This window comes from Rhinatrema bivittatum, chromosome 2, assembly GCF_901001135.1.
Source record: "Rhinatrema bivittatum chromosome 2, aRhiBiv1.1, whole genome shotgun sequence".
NCBI lineage: Eukaryota > Metazoa > Chordata > Amphibia > Gymnophiona > Rhinatrematidae > Rhinatrema > Rhinatrema bivittatum.
In genome coordinates, this window is record NC_042616.1 from 100476664 (window position 1) to 100501041 (window position 24378).

Below are 24378 nucleotides of genomic sequence, written 5' to 3' on the forward strand. Positions count from 1 at the left end.
GTTGGTCTCCATGAGGGGAGAGAGCATATAGATGAGGAGGCTGGGAAAGCTCAGGTAGAAAGAGAAAGGAAGAAGTGGCAGCATCAGTGGCCAGGTGTCAAAAGGAACAAGATGTACTAGTGCCTTGGCTTTTATACTATTGGATTTGTTTGATGTTTCTAAAAATTGTTTGTGTATTTGCTGCAGAACTACCTAATTTCTTGAGGCTTAATTTGTTTTCAGTGCCACTCTTATTTTTCTGAGTTTATAGCTCCCATTCCACCTGAGCTCGTTAATTTCAGGATGTCTCCTCTGAGGCTTTTCTCCCTTCTTTGCCAGTATCAATTCTCCAAAGGCAGTACTTTCGTGGATTCACGGACTCCATTAGGAGTTTCTCTTGTTTCACTTGGGTCAAAAGGGAGCTGACAGTTAGATACAACTAGAGGTGTTACTTAAGCACAGCACAGTGCTATTTTTGGAACTCTAAGCTGGTCAGCAAATTATGCCAGTGCTCTTGTAACCTATCATGGTGAATTTATCAAAATACTTTCCTCAGAGAGAAAACTTATTTCTGGTAATTACCCTCTTTAAAGTAAATATTGCTGTTCCCTCTAAGTTTGAGCTATGCAGGGAAAACTTCATTACTGTTTAAGTGGCTTCTAACTCATGCACTATGTCTATTGTTGAATTGATTATCAGGATGTGGTGCAACACCAGTGACGCATACTTGTTTATCAGTAGAGGAACTGTAGTTTTTGAAACTTGTGTATGCTTTGACTGTAAGGATATAAACCGTTTTCTGCACGATTCATCTGATATGAGGTGTTGATACTGTGTATGATCTGTTGGTACTATTATGGAAGAAGTATGTTTTTATGGCATTGCAACTGACCTGATAGCTGAATTCTGTTGGAATGCACTCACCTAAGGTACACAGAATTAATATGTTGCTACAGACCCATGAGTGTAAAAATGTTCTGGTTTGGAAAAAAAATGTTCCTCTGCTGTATATGTTGCATGCCGAAGGCTTTTAAACTGCCAGGTGAATTTCTTAACCTGATGGTTTCCAACCCAGTCCTGGGGAAATTCTTAACACATGTGGTTTTAAGGGTATCTGTAGTGAATATGCATGAGGTTTATTTGCATGTGTGTCTGCAAGACTGGGTTGGGAAACTGTTTTAACAGTCTGCTGTATCCTAACAAAGAACTTGTGTTCCCTGATCCAGCTGTCTAAGGGCCTTTAGAAGGTTAGAGCAGTGTTTCCCAACCAGTATGCCTTCAGACTTCATAAGGTCAGCCATGGAAAAGTCACAGCTGCCTGATGCTCAGATCCAGGGCAGCACCTGGGCTCTGCTCTTAGCACTTTCAGCAACCAGCAGTGGCTCTTAAACATATAGGAGCTCCTTTCTGAGAAGATGTGTGCTGCCTCTTCCTAGCTACAGCATGATCCTTGGAGTGTGATAATTAATGGCAGCATGCAGGGCTCAGATAGATGGGCCCTGCTTTGTGCTTACACATACATTGCACACAGCATCACCTACTCTTCCCCATCCTGAGCCCTCCTTTGAGTCCTTCAAGCCTATGTCCCAAGCCTAAGCTGAGTGAGAGGGGAAGTGTGATTTTCTCAGTGTTGGTAGCATTAGCAGTGGAAGAGATCTGGCAGCCAAATGCAGTAGCCAAAGTGATTAACTTAGCCAGCTGCCCACATCACACCAAATTCTCTTTTATCATACACTTTATTTTTACATTTATTAAAATGTATTTATCGCTTTACACATACGGCCTAAGCGATGTAGAAAATAAAACATTCAAATTGCCAAAATGCATATAGTGAGCTGGTCTATTGTGACGAGTTCATATGTGTTTCCACACCTTATCACTTTGTTTTAAAATCTGGAAAAGAAACTGTTTGGGCTTTGTTTCCCAGCTCTTCTTTTGGCCATACAAATCCTCTCCATGTCCACGCTACCTTTTCCATGGAAGGTGGTGTGCCACACAACATTTTGTTAAAGTAGGTATGCTTTGGTCTTGGAAAGATTAGGAAATACTGGGTTAGTCAGGAGTATGGCACAATACTAAGAGTAAATATTTTGATCAAAAGGATTTTTGTTTTTGTTTTTCTTTTGTAAATATTTAGGTTCTAGGAGAGTTAACATAGGGCTTCCACTCAAATAGCTGAGGAAGCAAGGAACCTGCAAAAATGATTATGTGCATGTTTAACAATTTGTCACTAATTCACCCGTCTTAGGACAAAATAGTGATCTTTAAATCCAAGCTACACAATTGCAGTTGTAATCACATTCAAACTGTATAAATTGTTTTAATTGTATATCACCTGGATGAATCTAGTTTAGATGTAATGTGACAATCTTTTAGCATTTATATTGAAAGTAAAACATCAAACATTTTAAATAAAAAAAACATGGACACAAAGTAAGAAACCCCAATCAAATTTATAAGCTGTTACTTTTTACATACATGAAAAATGTAATTCCTAGTTGTATGACTCAAGTTTTTTTTTCTTTTTTTCCCCTACCTAGAGGATCCTTTTGAAGATTTTTTTGGTAACCGAAGAGGTCAGCGTGGGAACAGAACTAGAAGTGGTGGGCCTTTTTTTTCAGCTTTTGGTGGATTTCCTGCTTTTGGTGGTAGTTTTTCTCCATTTGATACAGGTAATAGAAATAAAACTTCTTTTGTATCTTTTAAATATTTTTGGACCAACCAAATAAAATCATATAGTCTCCATTTTTATACTTGAGTACAACATACTATAACTCTGCAAAAGGAAATTTGCTCTCAGAATGGTTTCAAATTATTGACGCTAGTATTGTATTGTGAAGAGATACTCATAAAAGTTTAAATGAGGAAAAGTGCACTGTAATTATATCTTTTTTTTTTTTTTTTTTTTTTCCTTCCATAAGGTTTTACTTCATTTGGTTCACTGGGGCATGGCGGCTTTACCTCATTTTCTTCCTCTTCCTTTGGTGGCACTGGGATGGGCAACTTCAAATCAGTATCTACTTCTAGCAAAATTGTTAATGGCAGAAAAATTACTACAAAGAGGTATGGTGATGCAAACACAAGAGTGATTTTGGTTAGGTGAAGGGTTTTATTTATAATTGACACTGCTTCAGTATTGCAGTATTTTCTGTTTTGGCTTTTATAATACGTAAGTATGAACACTTAAGGCATGGTTTTCAAAAGCATTTACACACGTAAAACTGAGTTTTACGTGTGTAAAAGCACTTTGCGTGTGTAAGTGGGCTTCTGAAAATTGCTACAGTATATGCCATTGATTTGTTGATAGGCTTTAACTGTGTTAAGTGCACTTAACGCGGGTAAATGTCTTTTGAAAATGGCTATGTTTACATACGTAACTCCTTTGAAAATTCACCTGTTACCTTGTAGTACATCATTAACATTGGCAGCTTACACCGCCCCCCGACCGGCCATCAATGCATAACCCCACAACACAAGAATACAGTTCATAAAAAACACTGTGAAATGTATTTGAGAAAACAGGCCACAGCTTTTATTGACTAGTAACACAAACTGATCTGCCTCAGTACCCGAGCCACATATGAATACTGCAAGCCCCATCCGGGCATCGAACTGCTGTCAGCCTTGTCACAGCAAAACAGTCTGCCCCAGGCCCCCGCCGTGTATTCAAGCAAGGGGGCCATGATATCCGGGCAACCTATGCCCATTTCCGGTACCGTCCCATAGGACATGCAGTTTGCCTAAATCCCTGGTATCTACCCCCCCCCCCCAGGTGCCTACCAGCTTGGGTACCCCTGCCACAGGCCTGGAACCATGCTTCACTTGTTCCAGGCCTAAGTTAAGCGTGTAACCCTTAAAACACAACCCCCCCCCCCCCCCCCCCGCGTGCGCTGAGCCTATTTTGCATAGGCTCGGTGGCGCGCGCAAGCCCCGGGGCTTTGCAAAGGGTGCGTGTCGGGGGCATGTCGGGTGGGAAGAGTGAATTTTGGGGTGGGGCGGGAGGCGTGTCGGGGGCGTGGTCGAGGCCTCCAGACCAGCCCCTGGGTCGGGTGATGGTGCGCCAGCAGCCCGCTGGCTCACAGATTTACACATGCCTCCGGCAGGCGTAAATCTGCCAACAAAGGAGGGGGGGGGGGGGGGGGGTTAGGGAGGGGAAGGTGAGGGGAGGCAGAAGGAAAGTTCCCTCCGAGGCTGCTCTGATTTCGGAGCGGCCTCGGAGGGAACAGGCAGCGCTCGGCGCGCGCAGGTTGCACAAATGTGCACCCCTTTGCGCGCGCCGATTTTATAAGAGACGCGTGGCTAAGCGCGTATCTTATAAAATCCAGCTTTCCTAGCATGTAGCAGATGGACTCATTACAAATGGGTATAGCGTACTCGTGCTAGCAGTTGGAGACGGATCTGACGTCAGCACGGGTTCATATACCCCCGCAGGAAGTGCAGCAACTCAGTAATTTCTGTCTCCAAAGCAGTTTGGAGCTACCTTACGCTCGCTGAGCGTTTTTCCAAATTATAACGACTAAATTCTTAGAAGAATCCTACCTGAAGACGAGCCCCGCACTCCTGCGGTGATACCCTCGGGTCCCTCCCCCAGTTGAGTTTCCCGATGTGATTTCCGTGGTCCCTCGGAGGTGAGTGCCTCGGTCCGGTGGCCGGTTCGCGGCAGGGACCTAGCCCCCGAGTGAGAAGGGCTCGGGCGCGGCATAGAGGCAGCCTCGGTCCCGGTGAGGACTTGGCCCACGAGCGAGACGACGTTCGGGCGAGGCTTAGAGGCGGGTGCACTTCCTCGAGCGCGGCGGTGACGGTAATCACCCTCCCCGCAACCGGAGACCACCCGGGTCGCAGCCGGGAAGCGCCGAAGATCAGGTAAGGTGTACATCTTTACTTTACTGGTCTCCGAAGAGCGAGGATTAGCAGGGTCTGCCTACGTGGCAGCCCGCCAAGGAGGACGCCATTTTGCCTGCTCGCCAGCCCTGGTTCGCCGCCTCGATCTAAGCGGGACGAGAGGCGCGCATGTTAGGCGCCCGAAACGATTTGGGTGCCCATTGCTGGTGATAGGCGCACGTTGAAAGCATAGGTGCACATCGATATGCGCACGTTCATAGGCGCACGCTGATGCGCGCACGTTCATAGGCGCACGCTGATGCGCGCACGTTCACAGGCGCATATTAATACGTGTAGGCGCACGTTGATAGGAGCTCAGACGCGATGGAGCGTAAGAGCCCACGTGGCAGCAGAGCCGGCACCTCCAGACTCAGGCATAAGAGCTCTAGGCCTCTGCTCAGCATGCCACCTCAGAGCCACACAGAGCGAGGAAACTGACTCCCTATGTGCCCAATGTGAGGAGGCCCTGGGAGTTCCAGGCCAGGGCCGGTCTCAGCCCAGTTTGACTACCAGTTCTTCAGGGAACACCCCGAACCTAGCAGGCCGCGGTGAGCAGCCAGGGAACCCCACAGACCTGGTGCCCCTACGGCTGGAACCTGCTTCCCTCTCCTGGGTGGAATTATTCAAGGGGATTCACGCCTTCGTCAAGATGCAGTCTGATCCCCAACCGGACCCATACATACCGGATGACCCTGCCCCGGGACCCTCAAGACCTACGCATGGCCACCCGGAAGCCCCACTTATGGGGACTCGGATTATTCTGAGGAAGACGGCGGGCCCCCCGAGGAGGGAGGACTCCCCTCGGGGATAGAACCATATCGAACCTTAAGACGCTTCTTTCCTAAGGAGGATCTTCCAGACCTGGTCTCTCAATGCCTGTCGGAGCTGGCTATCCCGGACCAGGGCACCCCAGGGGAACCTAGAATGAACCCCCTGCTAGAGGGCCTGCGTCCAACGGCTCACCATTTTCCCCTCCTACAAGCAGCACAGCAGTTAATCGATCTGGAGTGGAATGCGCCAGACGCTTCCTTCAAAGGGGGTCGTGCTTTGTCTAGCATGTACCCCTTAGACCCGGCAACCAAGGAGCTGCTGGCATGCCCGATGGTAGACGCCATAGTTAGCGCAATTGTGAAGCGCACCACCATTCCGGTGGAGGGAGGGGCTGCCCTCAAGGATGCACATGACCAGCGCATGGACGCCATTCTGAAACGAGCCTTTGAGGTGGCAGCCATGTCCCTACGAATTGCGACCTGCTGCACCGTGGTGACGCGTTCCTGCTTATCACAAGCCAGGAACAACACCCCGGGAGAAGAAATGGAAGCAGCCCTCTCATTCCTCACTGACGCTGCCTCCGACCTAGTTCGTACAGCAGCCAAAGGAGTATCATCCTCAGTGGCAGCCGGAAGACACCTCTGGCTACGTAATTGGTCGGCCGACTCCTCCTTCAAGACTCGCCTCATGAATATGCCCTTTAAGGGATCCCTCCTGTTCAGCAGCAACCTCGAGAAATTGGCTAATAAATGGGGCGCATCTCCATTACCCCGTTGTAAGAATACCTAGTGCTGAGTGGATTGATAGCACTATGAAGCACTATGATAATTAAACTTACCAGAGGATCATCCAGCACGGATGACATCATTCCTGGAAGGATGGAACTAAGATTGTTATTCTAACTGATAAGAAGAGGCCTGTGACCTATAGTAAGAGCAAGCTGCCGTACACATGTTAAAATATATATTAACACCGTCTACCGGAAGACAGGTCAAGGAGGACCCAGCGCCCTTTTCCTAGACCACCCAGAGGTAGAAGCTCTCAACGCTTCAATCCTTACAGGACTCGCTACCAAGCACCTCGTCCTCAGACCAGGAACCAGTCCTTTCGGACCAGGCATAACAAGAGGGGAACCGGCTCGGGGTCGGGTCCCGGCCGCACACCACAATGAGAATCAGCCGACCCACCTGAGGGAAGAAGCCATAGGGGGCAGGCTAACCCTATTTTACCGCAGGTGGGTCGAGATTACTTCGGACCAGTGGGTCCTCGCCATTGTCCGGGAAGGGTATTACCTAGACTTCCTTCATCTACCTCTGGACAAGTTTGTGGAATCGCCTTGTCCGCCCCTCAAGAGGGCGGCGCTGGCAGCTACCATGGAGAGAGACTCCTGTCCCTAAAAGCCATAATCCCAGTGCCTGCATGGGGGACAAATTCTGGGCATTACTCCATTTATTTCATTGTCCCCAAGAAGGGGGGCACCTTCAGACCCGTCCTGGACCTCAAGTCAGTCAACCGGCACTTACGGGTCCCAGGATTTCGCATGGAAACTCTGCGGTCAGTCCAACGTGCAATACAGCCAGGGGAGTACCTCACATCCCTGGATCTCTGAGGCCTATTTGCATATCCCAATTCATCGGGATCACCAGCGTTACTTACGCTTCAAAGTCCTGGATCAGCACTTTCAGTTCCGGGCTCTACCCTTCGGGTTAGCCACCGCGCCACGGACCTTTACCAAGGTAATAGTAGTGGTGGCGGCGTCACTTAGGAAGGAAGGCATTCTCATCCATCCCTACCTAGACGATTGGCTGATCAGGGCAAAGTCACCGGAGGAGAACCACCAGGCAACGAACAGAGTTATATCTCTTCTGGAAAGCCTAGGATGGGTAGTCAACATAAACAAGAGTTCCCTACAGCCTTCGCAGTCGCTGGAATACCTAGGTGTCCGATTCGACACCCAGGAAGACAAGATTAGCCTGACCTCCAAGAGGAAATCAAAACTCCGGGATCGATTGCAGAATCTGCTGAGCACCAATCGGCCCACAGCTTGGGATTTCCTACAGGTCCTCGGCCTAATGGCCTCCACTCTGGAAGTGATACCATGGGCACGGGCTCATATGAGACCATTACAGCGTGCCCTCCTATCTCGGTGGTGCCCACGATTACAGAACTACACCGTGCATCTACCTCTACCGGCCAGAGTACGGTATCAGTTACGGTGGTGGCTGCAGCCCGGCCACATGAGCCGAGGGTCAAGGATGTCCTCCCCAACCTGGACCCTGCTCACTACAGATGCCTGCCTGAGCGGCTGGGGAGCACACTGCGAAGAGCTAACCGCCCAGGGGCGGTGGAACAGAGAAGAGTCGGGGTGGAACATCAACAGACTAGAGGCACGGGCAGTCAGGTTAGCCTGCCTGCGATTTGCCCACGGACTCCGAAACAGAGAGTGATGTCGGACAACACCACCACGGTGGCATACATCAACCGACAGGGCGGAACCAGAAGCCGACAGGTATCCTTAGAAATAGCCCCCCTGATGGCTTGGGTGGAAGCAAATCTCCAGGACATCTCCGCCGTCCACATTGCCGGGAAGGACAACGCCACAGCAGACTTCCTCAGCAGAGAGCCTAAACCCGGGGGAATAGCAGCTGTCACCCACGGCCTTCCAGATTGTGGATCAGTGGGGGACCCCGGGCATGGACCTACTAGCGGACAGGTCCAACGCTCAAGTACCCAGATACTTCAGTCGCAGGCGAGATCCTCTATCCCACGGGATCGACGCCCTGGTGCAGCCATGGCCTCCGGGGATCCTGCTATATGCCTTCCCCCCCCCCGCCCCCCCCCCCCCCCATGGCCCCTGCTGGGTGCCATTATACACAAGATTCAGCGGCACAGAGGCCTAGTTCTTCTGGAGGCCCCGGATTGGCCAAGAAGATCCTGGTACACAGACATGAGAAGACTACTGGCAGGGGATCCTCTACCCCTGCCCCCTCACAGAGACCTGCTGCGACAAGGTCCCATCCTCCACGAGAATCCAGCTCAATTCTCTCTTACGGTCTGGCCATTGAGAGGGCTAGACTGAAGAAAAGGGGATACTTGGGGCCGGTAAGAGAGACACTCCTCCGAGCACGCAAGTTCTTCACATCACTAACTTATATAAGGATCTGGAGAGTATTTGAAGCCTGGTGCGAAACTCGCAGCACCAATCCGCATGCCGCCAAAATCCCCATCATTCTGGATTTCCTGCAAGATGGACTTCAGAAGGGTCTGTCCCTCAGTTCAATCAAGGTTCAGGTGGCAGCGCTATCTTGCTACGGCCCCAGGAGCGCCGGCAATAGCATTGCCACACACCCAGACGTTTCACGTTTCTTGAAAGGAGTCAAACACATTCGCCCACCACTGAAGTGGCCAGTGCCCCTGTGGAACATCAACCTAGTCTTGGAATTCCTAGCGGGACCCGCCTTCAGACCCCTCCGATGCCTGTCCCTCCATTTGTTAACCTTGAAGATGGTGTTCTTGCTGGCCGTATGCTCAGCACGCCGCATCTCCGAGCTACAAGCGCTGTCCTGCCGCGATCCATTTCTCAGAATCACTCCAGGGGCTATCCATCTTCGCACGGTTCCTTCCTTCTTACCCAAAGTAGTCTCACACTTCCACCTCAACCAAACCATATCCTTGCCAACCAGGGAAGGTTTGAAGAAGTCAGAAGAAGGTCGAAGACTGCGCCATCTCGACATCGGCAGGTTGTGGAAATGTCGGAAGCAGTACGAAAGACGGACCATCTGTTCGTCCTTCACAGTGGGAAGAAGCAAGGAGAAGCGGCCTCACGGGTGACTATTGCTCGCTGGATCAAGGAAGTTATCAAGGCTGCCTACGTAGAAGCGGGAAAACCACCACCTCTACGGGTCAAGGCTCACTCTACCATGGCCCAAGCGGCCTCCTGGGCAGAAACTAGGATGCTGTCGCCTGCAGAGATATGTAAAGCGGCAACGTGGTCCTCCCTCCATACCTTCTCCAGATTCTACCGTCTGGACGTCCAGGCTAGGGAGGACACAGCAGTTGCGAGGGCAATCCTAAATGGACCTCGGGCAGCCTCCCACCCAGTCCGGGAGTAGCTTTTGTACATCCCATTTGTAATGAGTCCATCTGCTACACGCTAGGAAATGTGGAGATTACTTGCCTGATAATGTCGTTTTCTTTAGTGTATGCAGATGGACTCAGCATCCCGCCCGGCTGCCGGTATACATGGGGATTCACCGACTCACGGTAAGCCATGTTTTCTTATATAGGGCATCCACCCTGCCGGGTGTCGACGCCTTCCGGTTGAGAACACTGGCGGTCTCCAGCCACTATCAATCGGTCAGGGTAATCATGTTCATTTAATCGATCGGTCAGTCACACATATAGCCATAAAGCTTTTGCAAGGAAGATTACTGAGTTGCTGCACTTCGTGCTGACGTCAGATCCGTCTCCAACTGCTAGCACGAGCACGCTATACCCATTTGTAATGAGTCCATCTGCATACACTAAGGAAAACGAGATTATCAGGCAAGTAATCTCCACAGTACTTTTGTTCGCGTGCACGTAAATTTATAAAATCTACCCCAGTATGTCCAGCAGCAATCGCTGCTTTCCTGTCGTGTAGCCAGATGGACTCAGAACAAATGGGTATAGTATGCTCATGCTAGCAGTTGGAGACGGATCTGACGTCAGCACGGGTATATATACCCCCACAGGAAGCGTAGCAACTTAGTAATTTCCGTCTCCAAAGTAGTTTGGAGAGCCTGCACGCTCGCTGAGCGTGTTTCCAAATCTACTTTCTACTTTCTTCTTACTAAACTTCTACAGCACCTTCGAGCCCCGCACTCCTGCGGTGATACCCTAAGGTCCCTCCCCCAGTTGAGTTTCCCGGGGTGATTTCCGTGATCCCCCGGAGGTCTAAGTCCTCGGTCCGGTGGCCAAATCGCGGCAGGGACGTAGCCCTCGGGCGGGGCGAACGAGGCGCCTCGGTCCCGGCGTGGACAAGGCAGCGGGTGCATTTCCTCAAAGCACGGCGGTGAAGGTACTTGCCCTCTCCCCCCGCAGCCGGAGACCGCCCGGGTTCCAGCCGGGAAGCGCAGAGGATCAGGTAAGGTGTACATCTCTTACTCTTGGTCTCCGAGGAACGAGGATCGGCGGCGTGGCCTGTGCGGCACGCTGTGGAAGGGCGCCATTTTGTTGGCCTTACTCAGGTATTGAGCGCCCATGATAGGCGCATGTCTATGACTAAGCCGCATATTGCATATTGTTCAGCATACATTGCTAAGCCGCATATTGCCGAGCATATTATTTAGCGTACATTGCTAAGCCGCATATTGCCGAGAGCATATTGCATATTATTTAGCGTATATTGCTAGCCGCTTATTGCTGAGAGCATATTGGATATCATTAAGCTTATATTACTAGCCGCCTATTGCTGAGAGCATATTGGATATCATTAAGCGTATATTGCTAGCCGCCTATTGCTGAGAGCATATTGGATATCATTAAGCGTATATTGCTAGCTGCCTATTGCTGAGAGCATATTGGATATCATTGAGCGTATATTGCTAGCTGCCTATTGCTGAGAGCATATTGGATATCATTGAGCATATATTACTGCCGCATATTATTTAGCGCCTGTTGTATTAAGCGTATATTGCTGCCGCATATTATTGAGCGCCTGTTGTATTAAGCGTATATTGCTGCAGCATATTATTGAGCGTCTGTTGTATTGAGCGTATATTGCTGCCGCATATTATTGAGCGTTTGTTGTATTGAGCGCCTGTTCTATTAAGCGTATATTGCTGCCGCTTATTGAGCGCCTGTTATATTAAGTGTATATTGCTGCCGCTTCTCAGTAAGCGCATATTTTTCAATGGAACAGAACTCCTCAGCGTCTTCAGCAGGGGCACCTCTTGCCTTCGGCATTAAAGCCCTCGGCCTCTGCTCTGCATGCCAGCTTAGAGCCACGCACAGTGAAGAGCCAGACTCCCTATGTGCCCAATGTGAGGAGGCCGTGGGAGCCTTGGGCCAGGACCAGTCTCAGCCACGATTCGCTGACAGTTCCCCAGGGGCTACCCCGGATTTAGCGGGCAGTCTCGACCAACCTGGAATCCCGGGGGATATCGTACCCCGGCGATTAGAGGCCGCCTCCATTTCCTGGGTGGATCTCTTTAAGGGGATTCATGCCTTTGTACAGATGCAAGCAGCCTCCCGCCCAGGCTGGGAGTAAAGCTTTTGTACATCCCATTTGTTCTGAGTCCATCTGGCTACACGGCAGGAAATGTTGAGATTACTTACCTGATAATCTCGTTTTCCTTAGTGTAGACAGATGGACTCAGCATCCCGCCCAGCTGCCAGTGTACATGGGTTTCACCGATTCAAGGTAAGCCATGTCATCTGTTTCCATAAAGAGCGTACACTCTACCAGGTGTCAACGCCTTCCGGTTGGGAATGCTGGCGGTCTCCAGCTCCTATCAATCGGTCAGGGGAATCCTGTTTCACTTTTCACTGAGCGTCAGTACACACATCCATAACAGCTTTTGCAAGGAAGATTACTAAGTTGCTACGCTTCCTGTGGGGGTATATATACCCGTGCTGACGTCAGATCCGTCTCCCACTGCTAGCACGAGCATACTATACCCATTTGTTCTGAGTCCATCTGTCTACACTAAGGAAAACGAGATTATCAGGTAAGTAATCTCAACATTGTGCCGGTGTCGCAAGCTCATCAGCCGCCACCTGCTGCCGCACTTCCTCCTGACCCGTGGGATCACTCCATCATGCCTTACCAACACCATCATATCCAATGCCAAGGTCTAAGATCAGTGCTGCCATGCCAAGCAGGCACAGACTCCCACCATGCAGGCCACATCTGGGGATAGCCTGGAAAGGAGCCCGATGGGCCAGGGAAGATCTGTGGGGCCCAATATGCCCCATTCCCCCACCCCTTTGTGGTTATGTCGATGCCCTTAGATTGCGAGGGTCTAGGGGAGGCCCTGCCCCGAGTTGCCAGTGGCCTATGGTGGTCCAACTGACCACTGAGTCAGGACAAACGCTTGGTTGTGCAGGCCAGCCCAAGAATATGGTGGCACATACCATGGCTGCCCTGCTTCACCCCTGAATCCTCCTCTGAAATCATTGCCACTTGCAGTTGTTATACCCATCATGATTGATGCACGTCCTTGCTGTCTTGTTGCAGTCGCAACTTCCTGCTCTATCCTTCAGGTGTTCTCTGCCCCTCCGCTGCAGTGAACCACTGGACAACTGTGCTCTGCCTCAGGCCCCTGCTCTTGTCATTCTATGGTCTTTCACAGGCCCTTCCGTGCCTTGGGTCGCCCTTTCCCTGCTGTGGTTGCCGGAGCCACCCGAATAGCGGTGCTGTAAGAAGACCAGGATCTCAAGCTGTAGTTGGCCATGGTAGTCTGTTCCTGGATGCTCTGAAGCCTGTATGCGCCTTCAATCAAACACACTTGCACACCCACCAGAGAATTCTAACCTCAGCCTTACCGATAGGGTGCGGCCAATAACAGTGTAAATATTCTACCTGCAGCTGCCAGGAAAATGTTGCCTCCCTTCAATTCCCCCAGACAGTGTCTACTTTTAAATGAAATGCTGCACTACCTCACACTACCTCATTTAGGGGTGTCCGCCTGCGGTGAGTCATTCAACTTGTTCTCTGCACTCGTACACAAGGTTATTGCCTTAACCAGCAGTGCTGGTTTCAGACTCAGCTTGTGCCGCTCGACTCACCCCTAGGTACTGGGTTTCTATGGCCACCAAGCTCCACCTGGTAGTCCCAGCCCACACACCCACCTCCACAGTGACTGAGAGGACTATTGCCAACTCAATGCAGTTGTTCACCAGATTATTACCTGTCGGTCCGACAAAGGTTATGATGTGTGACAACGCGGTTACCGGCAAAAGATGGCGAATACCAGCACATTATGATATCAACTGCCTTGGTGCAGATGCTCACACCCCCCTTTGCCGAAGACATCAGGGAGGGCCATCCACCTCGATGAAATCCTGGCACTGAAAATAGGCCGGAGGGGGGAGGAAAGTCAACTCTGCCTCACGCCATGTTAATACTAGTCTCTATGCATGTTGCATAGAGACTGGTATTTAGATTACCTTGGAAATCAGCAGAGTAATACTTTGCCATAGCACTTACTGGAATCCTTTATACTTAGGCATCTCTATCAATAAAGAGAAACTATTAATCCACTTTACCATATTTGAAACAATTGGAAGTTGTTCTTATGTAAAATTTTCTTTATTATAGACTTTTTTTTTACAGAGTAAAACTAGCATATAAATAGCATCCAGTGTGTGTTTTTTTATTATATAATTAAATGTTTGCAAAGTCTTTTGAAAACGATTTAATATATTTTTCCTACAGAATTGTTGAGAATGGACAAGAAAGAATAGAAGTTGAAGAAGATGGCCAATTAAAATCCTTAACAATTAATGGTAAGGAGCAGCTGCTACGCTTGGATAACAAGTAGTTCAACGCACGCATTTAACAGAAATGCTTACCTAAAACGAGCACTATTTGTGGATTAACAGGAACATTTTTTGAAGATTTCAAAAGAACTGTACTTTGACTATAATTGTACCTATTCTGAGAAGTATTTATAAAAAGCTCATTGGATATATTTGTCATAGACTTTGAGTTAATTGTTGGGACCATTTTTTTTCTTAAAATTGTTGTATATTTCTGTATGCACTTTGTTTTTATTAAAGTTAATTCAAGGTGAACCGTGATCTTTCGGTAGTGCAAGGAAAAATTGTATACTAACATAGCATGAATCTTGCTTATCTATTTTGTTTGAAATGTGAGCCAAGTAGTAACTTCTAAATCTGTTGTGAACGTAACATTCCCAGCACAAGTTTTAAGAATCTCAGTTATTTTTTAAGCATTTAGAAGTGGATGCTGTTAATATATCAATGATGCATTTCAGTATGTTTTCTAGCCATGCATGATAACTGACCACTTAGTACATTTTTGAGAACTGTTTATTTAATATCACCAAGCATAGGTAAACAAAAAAAGGAAAGCAGACTGGGTCTCTGTCATTTGCTAAACATTTGGAAATGAATAAATGCTTATGTTTGTGGTGCATTATTTCATGGATGGTTTTCTTGTGTCTGTGTGATTGGGTATTAATTTTGGGGAAACCATATGCTTATCGCTTTGCTTTTTTTTACCAAGCTTGGGAAAGTATTTTCCTTGATGGCTTCACAGTGATAAAGAACAGCTTATTGTCTAATGTTACCCTAGTTTTATCTTAGTGTTGTAACTGTAAGGATATCTACAAAGGACCAGTTTCAAAGCTCTTGACATCTCTACCAAATATCCCCCACTTAAAGGGGCATGTTGGAAAAGGCTGACTTGACAGAACAGCTTGACAGTTGTTTGTGTGTGTAAATCCCCATTATACAGAGGTATGTTCCAAGCCAGCAGGCTTGAATTACTTAGCATTAACTGCCAAGTTCTAAAATGGCCTAAAATGAAGATATACAAGTTTTCATGTTTTTCAATGATTTTTCACTAAGCATGTCCTTTGTAAGAGAATAGACAAACCAAAACAAAATAAAACCCCAAAACATTTTTTAACTACATTAACCAAATTCAGTAATTGGGGTTTCCTCCCTGTTGGTTGAGTAGATTAAATCTTATCTGGTCATGTTTTGTTTTTTTTGTTTAATTCAAGGATTCACAGAAGGGCAGGAACCATTTCTTCCTCCTCTTCACTCTTAGTCTAGGGCCCCTTATCTATGTAAATGAAAGATGACTTTTTAAATATTTACATTTCTAAGAACTGGGAAATGAGTAAGAAAGAAAGTAGGAATGGAAATTGCTACTGATGATACTCAACCACAAATGCAACAAAGTTACATATACATGGATGCAGATTTTTTTTTTCAGTTAAGTATGTAGAGTAAAAAAAAATTAAGTTCCATGTTTCTATAGCTTTATATAGTTGCTTAGATTGATCAATGAGCAGAAGTCTGAGTTCTAACCGTCTGATTGCCTATATGGTAATTCTGGAGTTGCCATTTCTGCTGCTCTGTGAAAATCTCCTTTCTGACTCCAGTTGACACTTTCTCTGCAATCTGCCGTAATATCCTGTGATCTTATTTCTCCATATCTTAACCAGTTTTCATTTGAAGATGCATGGTGTTAGAGTGGTGAAATTATGAAACATTTTGCTAAGTAACTCGAGTGGTGATAGCTGTTGCTTCTTGCCCTTAGATGACTCGCTGCTGTTATTTTTTTGCTTCTGGGGTTAAAAGATGACTAGCAAGATCTGTTAATACATTTTGTAAAGTGTAATTTAATTCTCATTCATTCATCCATTTTCTAAGAAAAACAGCAGTGCATTGAGCAGTCTTATTCTCTAAGCCCTTGTCTTGTTCATTAATGGTCCTTTTTCTACTTTTAACACTTCACTGATAATTTTATGAATAGGTGAGCAAAAGTAAATATTTAAAATGCTAGAATAAAGCTGCTTGCAATGGAAGGATGACAGCTTTGTTCCTTTTGTCCATATTGGTTAAATGTGTAGCAGTTTATGCACAGGTTTGACTGCTGCTTCTTGGCTTTGTGCTTTATTTCCTAGTTTAATATCAATTTCCTAGCATGTAGCCAGATGGACTCAGGACCAATGGGTTATGCTCCCCTGCTAGCAGATGGAGACTGAGTAAGATTACATGGCTGACATCACCCTACATATACCCCTGCAGTGACCTCAGCCCTCCAGTATTCTCCATCTCCAGCAGATGGACGCACCTGTCCCTATGGGGATTGCTGTACTTTTTAGAAGGAGAAATTCTACATTTTAAATTGGAGAAAAATTGAGCCCTGCTTTCCTGTGGTGATACCTAAAGGTCCCTCCTCCAATTGAGAATTCCTGAGGCGATTTCTAAGATCCCTCAAAGGTGTGCCTTGATCCTGTAGCCAGTTCCTGGCATGGACTTTTCTGCTTAGGCAGCTGAAAGGCAGCGGGTGCAGGAAGCAGAGCATGATGATGACGGACAAAGTTCTCTTTCCCCACCCCCGCAGCCAGAGACTGTCTCTGTACTCAGCCAGTAAGCACTGAGCCCAGGTAAGTTTAAAGAAAAGATTACCTCCCGATTCAGAGACTGATAGACGGGTTTCAGTAAGACTTATTCTGGTCTCCTTGCTCTACATGCCATATCGATGTCCTTCCCAGTCCCGTTGGGGTAAGAGGAAATGGGCTTCTGAGCAGGTTGAGCAGCCCCCTGGTGGGGTAGGCTTCGCTTTAGGCTTGGTTGGCACACCGCATGGTAGGCTGCTGCGGCGTCATTTTGTTTCTTTGTGCATGTTGTGTTGCCCTCCATAGAATGTTGGTACACGCAGCATCTTGGCTGTGCGCACGTGCCGCATGTGTAGATACGTGCACAACCTAGTAAGCTCGAGATACAGGGAAAGTTGGACACACAGGCATGTATGCGCCTCTCTGCACCCTGCCTGGGCGCTCAAAATTTGTGCGCATAAATTAAATGCGAGCCGATTTTAAATACACTGTTTCCACCGCCAATGGTGCTGGCAACAAAGAAACCTAAGCGCCTTGCTCACTGGCACTGTTTGTCATATCAGGGTCGTCACAGCCTGACCTGGAGTCCAATTTATGCCAACACTGCGAGGGAGCCCAAGGAGAGTTGGCTTCCTTGGACTTTGCGAAACATGGCTCCTCCCATTCAGATGATGGGTTGGGCTCTGCCTTAACTGGAAGTACTCCGGATCTGAACACACTCTTGACTGGATGATCCATGGGAGAGGGAAATTCAGCTGGACCTACTGCAGTACCTCCTGGGCTAGGCATGGACCCATCTGCCTTTTCCTGGGTAGAATTTTTCCAGGGGCTACAAGCCTTCGTACAGGCTCAGTCTACTGCCTTGCTTGCCTGTGTCTAGACAGAACCTCAGCTGGTATCCCCCTCCCTCTCCCAATCCTATCAGCAGACCATGAGGTATGCCTCACCTTACCAAGGGCATCCGTGGTAGGGACCCAGATGGCTCAGACGAAGGATGATATGGAGCCTTTGGAAGAGGGGGAAATTCCCCTGGAGTTAGAATCATATAGAGCCATATTGTGTTTCTTTCATACAGACAAATTGCCGGCCCTGTTTTACCAGATCCTGAAGATGCTGGGAGTCCCGTGGACCAATTCCATGTCGGGACCAAAGAAGAAGCCCATTCTGATCTCCCTACACAAAGCCTCTTGCTACTTTCCTGTACTTAGAAGCCAACCAGGAGTTGAATGACCTGGAATGGGATGCCTCGGAAGCAAGTTTTAAAGGGGGACGAGCATTAGAAGCTCTATATCCACTGAACCTGGCAGTGAGAGAGCATTTGCATTTCCCTAAAGTGGATGTGTTGGCATGTGCCATCTCTAAGCGAACAACTATCCCAGTAGAAGGAGTGGCCTTAAAGGATGCATGCGATAGGTGGATGGATTCCATCCTTAAGCCTTTGATGCGGTAGCAATGACCTTACAGATTGCTTCTTGTTGTGTCCTGGTAGCTTGTTCATGCCTACTCTTCTCTCAGGAGTTGGTTGACTCGGGAGTGATTTCCAGAGCGATTATGGAACCAGCCGCCACATTTCTACCAGACACGGGCTCTGATTTAGTCCATACTTCGGCCAGAGGAGTGACCTCAGTGGTGGCGGCCAGAAGACAGCTATGACTACGCAGTTGGTCGGCAGATGCAATCTCCAAGGCAAACCTTACAAAGATGCCTTTTTAAGGATCGCTCCTATTTGGAAACAAATTGGAAAAGCTGGCCAGTAAATGGTGTGAATTTCCAGTTCCCCAGCTACTGGAAGATAAGTGAAAAAGGCCCCTGGCCAGACCCCTCATAGGCCCCTTGCCTATGAGGGGTCTGGCCAGGGGCTCCCAGCACTTTCAGCCCCACGGGATCTTGTCATTTCAGACAGCCCGGTCCTCGGGAAGGTCTGTCCTTTTCAGAGTTGACAGCTAAAAAGAGGAGCTGCTTTGGGTTCAGTTTCGGTCCGAACCTCCCAATGACGTTTTGTCGACCCATCCACAGGACGAGAAGATAGAGGCTCAACTATCCCTCTTCTTCCAGCAGTGGGTTGAGATTACGTCAGACAGATGGGTATTGGAAATCATAAGAGAAGGATAGTTTACAGTTTATTTAGGTTTTTTTTATACCGTTACATCAGCCGTGAGACCATCACAATGGTGTACAATTAAATGAAAATACAATAGTCATCCACTTCTCTCCCCCCCCCCCCCCCCCCGGGAGACCAAGGGAATTAGGCCCAGACATTTGAATATCCTGCAACATTTAGGTTTGCCTGAATCTCAGTTGATAAGCCCCTAAAAAAAACCCCTGCCAGCAGTCTTCATACAACTTGTCTCACGCGCGGTGTCCAGAGAGACAATCCATATGTTCCATTTGCTGCTCCAAGGACATCCGATGGTACCAAGCTGCGAGAAGAGGAGCTGTTGTCGGTTCTACCCAAATCGACAAAATGGTCCAACAGGCCAATAGCATTGCCATACGGCCAAACTTTGCCTTGGAAAGAGGACCAGGCAGGGACCCACCGAGAGGGTGTGTCAGCAGCATAAGAGCCGAATGCAGAGTAGGGATACTAGTACACTGAGAAATAACTTGCAGTACTTGGGTCCAGAAAGGGCGAACGGTTGTACATTGAAGAAGACGATGCAGCAACGTACCTTCCTCCTTGCCGCATTTATGTTTAACGATTTTTATTATTTTGCAAACAAACCATATAAAACAATACAACCAGCTGGGCGCTGTTGTTCTTCAACACCCAACCTCATCAGCAAACAAATCTCCCGCACCACGGAACTCCCCCCACCTCCCTCCCCCCATATTACAGAAGGAGAAAAAAAAACCCCCCAAACCCCCCCCCCCCAATACTGTATCAGGGTCTCAGACAGGGCTGAAAGGGTCCAGAGAGAAGGAAACACAATGTTCATTAATCATTCAAAATCCAGCTGCGTGCACGAGGCGGTAACGCCTGAAAATAAGGGTCCCAAATTTGCAGAAACTTGCGACGATGGCTAGGAGACGTCCGCGCTGTCATTTGTTCCATCTGCACCAGGCGGTGGAAGTGATTACGCCATGCCCAATAGGAGGGCGCAGACTGTTCTTTCCAGTGCAGAAGTATCAGCTTTTTCCCTACAACACAAGCTTTCATAAACAACAGACCGGGGACCCAATTCCCGAATGCGCAACGGAGGGATACATTCAAAAAGTACCAAGAGTGGTGACAATCGTACAGAGATATCCAATAAACCTGTCAAATAAGCTACAATGCGCTTCCAAAACCGTTGGACAAGGGGGCATTCCCAGAACACATGAGAGAGGGTGCCCGTTGCCTTATTACATTTCCCACACGAGGTCACCTGCACTAAAGTTAAATGAAAGGCCATTTGTGGCGACACATAAGCTCTCCAGAGAAATTTGTATTGCATCTCACGATAGTAGGAGTTGGGAGAGACCTGTGCAATGCGCCGAAGACTGGCTCCCACTTGAACATCTGTGACTCGGAAAGCCCCCTCACTATTCCATCGTTCCGCAATGAGCGAGCATGGGTTAACAGCCTTCAAGTTACGCAATTTTTTATAATAGTGCGACAGGGACGGCACTTGTGTTCGTTCAAGCCAAAACCAGTCCATGATGGCACGAAGGCCTTCAAGCGAAAAGCTAAACTTTGGTACTGAACGAACATAATGTGTTAACTGTGTATAAGCAAACATAGAAACATTCCCCAGTCCATAGAGGTTTGACAGCTCTTGAGGGGTAAATAACTGCCCCGAGGTATTAAAAACATGGCCCAGTTGTGTAATCCCATGTGCCGCCCAAATCCTAAAGGCCTTGGAGGTTGAGCCTGGAGAAAAGTCAGGGTTACATTGCAGACGCAAGAAGTATGCACAACCGTTCGGCAAGTGCAATAGTTTTAAAAGATGAAACCAGGCATGCCGCAACGGAAAAATCAACCCCACCAAGGGCTCTGGGAGATTCACTCCATCCGCTGTAGTCTGCATAGCAAAATATAAGTGGCTAGGGCCCACAAGTGTACTCTCTGTGGCATAATTAATGAAAAACCCATCCCCTACCAACCAATCGCGTACCACTCGCAGGTTACATGCCCAATTGTACAATCGAAAATCAGGAACATTAAGGCCTCCTGCCCCCCACCGATTTTGCAACCTTCGGAGCGCTATCCTAGATTTTTTTCCCCTCCAAAAAAACTTCCGCATTCCCCTCTCTATCTGATGTATGTCCCGCACCTTGAGGTGTAACACCAAGTTCTGGAGGGCATAAAGCCACTTAGGCAAAATTATCATTTTAAATAAATGAATGCGGCCCCCTAATGACAGTGGCAGGGCCCGCCATTTATGCATGCGGTCAAGGTAAATTTTACTAAGGGAAGTACATTCAAAGCATATAGCTGCGATATATCCATGGACAAGTAAACTCCCAGATACCGAATGCACCCCTGGGCCCAACGCAAAGGAAATTGGTCCTCCCAATCTTCTCGCAGCGAGTCAGGGTATGCCAGGGCTTCAGATTTATCCAGGTTTAAGCGAAAACCAGAAAAGGACCCAAAGTCACTGAAGAGGGACAACAAGGGAGGTAAAGAGGATTTAGGATCAGTCAAAAAAACCAAGATGTCGTCGGCAAAAGCCGCATATTTAAATGTTTGAGATTGAAATCGGACTCCTTTAATGTTTCTAGCCGCCTGGACGGCCAGGAGGAGGGGCTCTAACTGAAGCAAAAATAATAAAGGGGAAAGTGGGCACCCCTGCTTGGTTCCCCGCTGAATGGAAAAATTAGCGAGCATGACTGATTGGCCACTATTCTCGCTTCTGGGTCTTGATACAACAAGCGAACTGCCCCCTGAAACCAGCCTGTAATATTCATCTCATTCAAAATATAAAATAGATAGGGCCATGCCACCCTATCGAAGGCCTTCTCTGCATCAAAACTGAGGGCCAGATACGGCACTTGAAAATGAGTACTTAAGGCAATGGCTGCCAAAACCCGCCGAATATTAGCTAAGGCGTATCGTTTCCTGACAAACCCTACCTGATCCGCCCGAATCAAAGAGGGAAGGACCAGGGCCAACCTATCAGCCAGAATCTTGGCCAACATTTTCTGATCTACATTCAGCAACTATATCGGTCTATAGGCATCAGGAGACTGCGGGTCGCAACCGGGCTTGGGAATGAGAGTAATATGGGCCATATTGCCATGAACCGGGTAGGAACCCTGGTCAATTAAGGCATTGAAATTTTTAGCCAGGGGGCCTATGAGGGCATCTGTCAAGGCCTTATAATATTCGGCCGTAAAGCCATCTGGTCCTGGGGCCTTATAGCATTTATTCTGCCCAATAATCTGCCTAATTTCTGATTCAGAGATCGGTTGGTTCAATTGACATTGCTGTTCGGGAGTAATTTGGGGTATGTCTACCTTAGCACAAAATGGCTGGCAACGATCCACATCCTGAGTATCTGCAGCATATAAAGAAGCATAGTAATCCTGAAAAATCTTTAAAACAGCGGGAGTCTCCGTGACCAATTGACCAGTGGGGGATTTCAAAGCAGCAACATAGTGAGGTGCCCTTCGCGCTCTGATGAGGTTGGCCATTACTCTCCCCGGTTTATTCCCCATTTGAAACAATTTATACTGATAGTAGAGCACACTTTTCTTTGCTCTTTGGTGTAGTAGCGAATTAAGAGCCGTTTGCAATGAAATATATGAAGTTCGCTGGGTCGGCGAATTGTCGGAGAGTAATTTCCGCTTGACACACCGGAGTTGGGAGCTCAGGGTGAGAATACGCTTGTCCAACATTTTCTTCCTGTGTGCCGCATAAGATATAATCTCCCCCCTCATAACTGCCTTAGAAGTATACCAGTATAAGACCGGATCTTCCACATGCTGACTGTTACAGGCAGCATACTCCTGCCACTTAGCCTGAAGGTGAGCTCGAAAACCGACATCCTCAGCCAAGTAATACGGATATCGCCAGTGAAACGCCTTCTTATTCCCCAATGACCAAGTCAGCTCCACCCAAATCGGGCCGTGGTCCGACAATACTATGTCCTCCATACCTGCATCAGTTAAGTGGGTAAACAATCCAGTACTGATCAAAAAATAATCAAGGCGGGAGTATGAAGCGTGCGCCCGTGATAGGTGAGTAAAGTTGGTGGCCATGGGATTTAAAGTACGCCAAGCGTCTTGAAGGTGCAGTTCCCGCTCAATAAACGAAAAGGGTTTACCCCAGTGTCCCCTCCCTTTACTGGTTGTCCCTCCTCTATCCAATTGAGGATCGTGGATTGTGTTGAAGTCCCCTCCCAGAATAAGACTGGTTCATGTAGGGCACCAAATGATCATAGATAGTTTGAAAAAATTGCATACTAGGGTTATTGGGGGCATATAGATTACACAACACCATTGTACGCTGAAAAATTTCTACGACCAAGAGAATAAATCTACCCCTTGGGTCTTTGATTTCCTGCTTAATGGAAAACGGTAAGCGTTTATGAATCAATATAGCCACTCCCGCAGATTTAGAGATGCTGAGGCATAATGGACCGAGCCCACCCAGTCCCGACCCAATTTCTGGTGCTCTGCATCAGTGAGATGCGTCTCTTGAAGAAACACTAAATCTGTTGATTTTTTCTTGAGAAGAGTGAGAATTTTTGTTCTCTTGATAGGTGAGTTAACACCACAAACATTCCATGAAAACAAGCATAATTGTTGTTTACCCAGTTCTTAACTCATCAGTGTTGTAGGAAAGAAAAGTACAGGTTAGATAAATAACAGGGATTCTCCCAGCTAAAATCCCCGCTACGTCCCCCTCTCCAGCCCTGAGAAACCGATCAAAAACAGCCCCAACAGCGACCCCAATATAACGCTGAATGCCCAATTGAGCTACCAAGTCCCGTCCCCCCCACACTATATCCCCCTTCCCCCTTTCCCCCCTCCCCCCAACACCTAACCATACGCATCCCAAGGGATAGTGGAGATCACTTTAATACATACGACTATCCCCCCCCTCCACCCCGCCCCCCCTCCATGAATAAAAACAGAGAAAAATATGGAAAGAAAAATGCTCTGAGTACGAGTATAAGCATTATAAATTCACTAGAAACCTTGTGACCATGTTTAGAGTCCAAAAAAAAACAAAAACCCGGTCTTAGGAGTACCGGGGTGTACGACCAGGATAACAGCAAAAATCCCCAGTTTGTGATGTCCAACTAGGTGGGCGAGCGAACAGTCCCCGAAGAAGCTGCCCAACTGGAAACAAATTGAAAAGCAGCGGGAAAGAAAGGAACAAAAAATGTCACACAACAACAAAAAAAATCTGAGGGTAAAGGACCACCAAACGGAGGCTGGAACCGTATCATGGCAAAAAGAAAGTTAAGCACAGCGCAGTTCTGGGGCATTGGGCTCCTGCTCGGTTGACAACGCCGCCAAAGCATAGTGGGAGAGCCCCCCCTCCGCCAAAGTCAAGGGTCCCCCTGCTTACAATTCGGCCGCCGCGGCAGACCTAACCGAAAACCAAGCGATGCTGAAGTCCAGATGCAGCCGGAGCAAGAGAGGGACCTCGTAGGTGCGGCCATCTGACGCACGTGACAGCCGCCATTTTCAAAGCATGGTCCCACTTAGTGGACCTACCAACCAGGTCCAACGCCCG

General features: G+C 47.9%; 1 protein-coding gene across 3 annotated transcripts in view; it reads left to right on the top strand.

Annotated features, from left to right (window-relative positions):
* DNAJB6 (DnaJ heat shock protein family (Hsp40) member B6) overlaps window positions 1-24378 on the top strand; it is a 320695-nt gene that overhangs the window by 129500 nt on the left and 166817 nt on the right. Inside the window, exons 6-8 of one of the 3 annotated variants that reach the window (XM_029588504.1) lie at window positions 2520-2582; window positions 2901-3042; window positions 14051-14121. In XM_029588504.1, the coding sequence (XP_029444364.1) occupies window positions 2520-2582; window positions 2901-3042; window positions 14051-14121 (276 nt within the window). Of the gene's footprint in view, window positions 1-2519; window positions 2652-2900; window positions 3043-14050; window positions 14777-24378 lie in introns of those variants that run through there. The other 2 variants (XM_029588503.1, XM_029588505.1) reach the window with 2 other exon arrangements.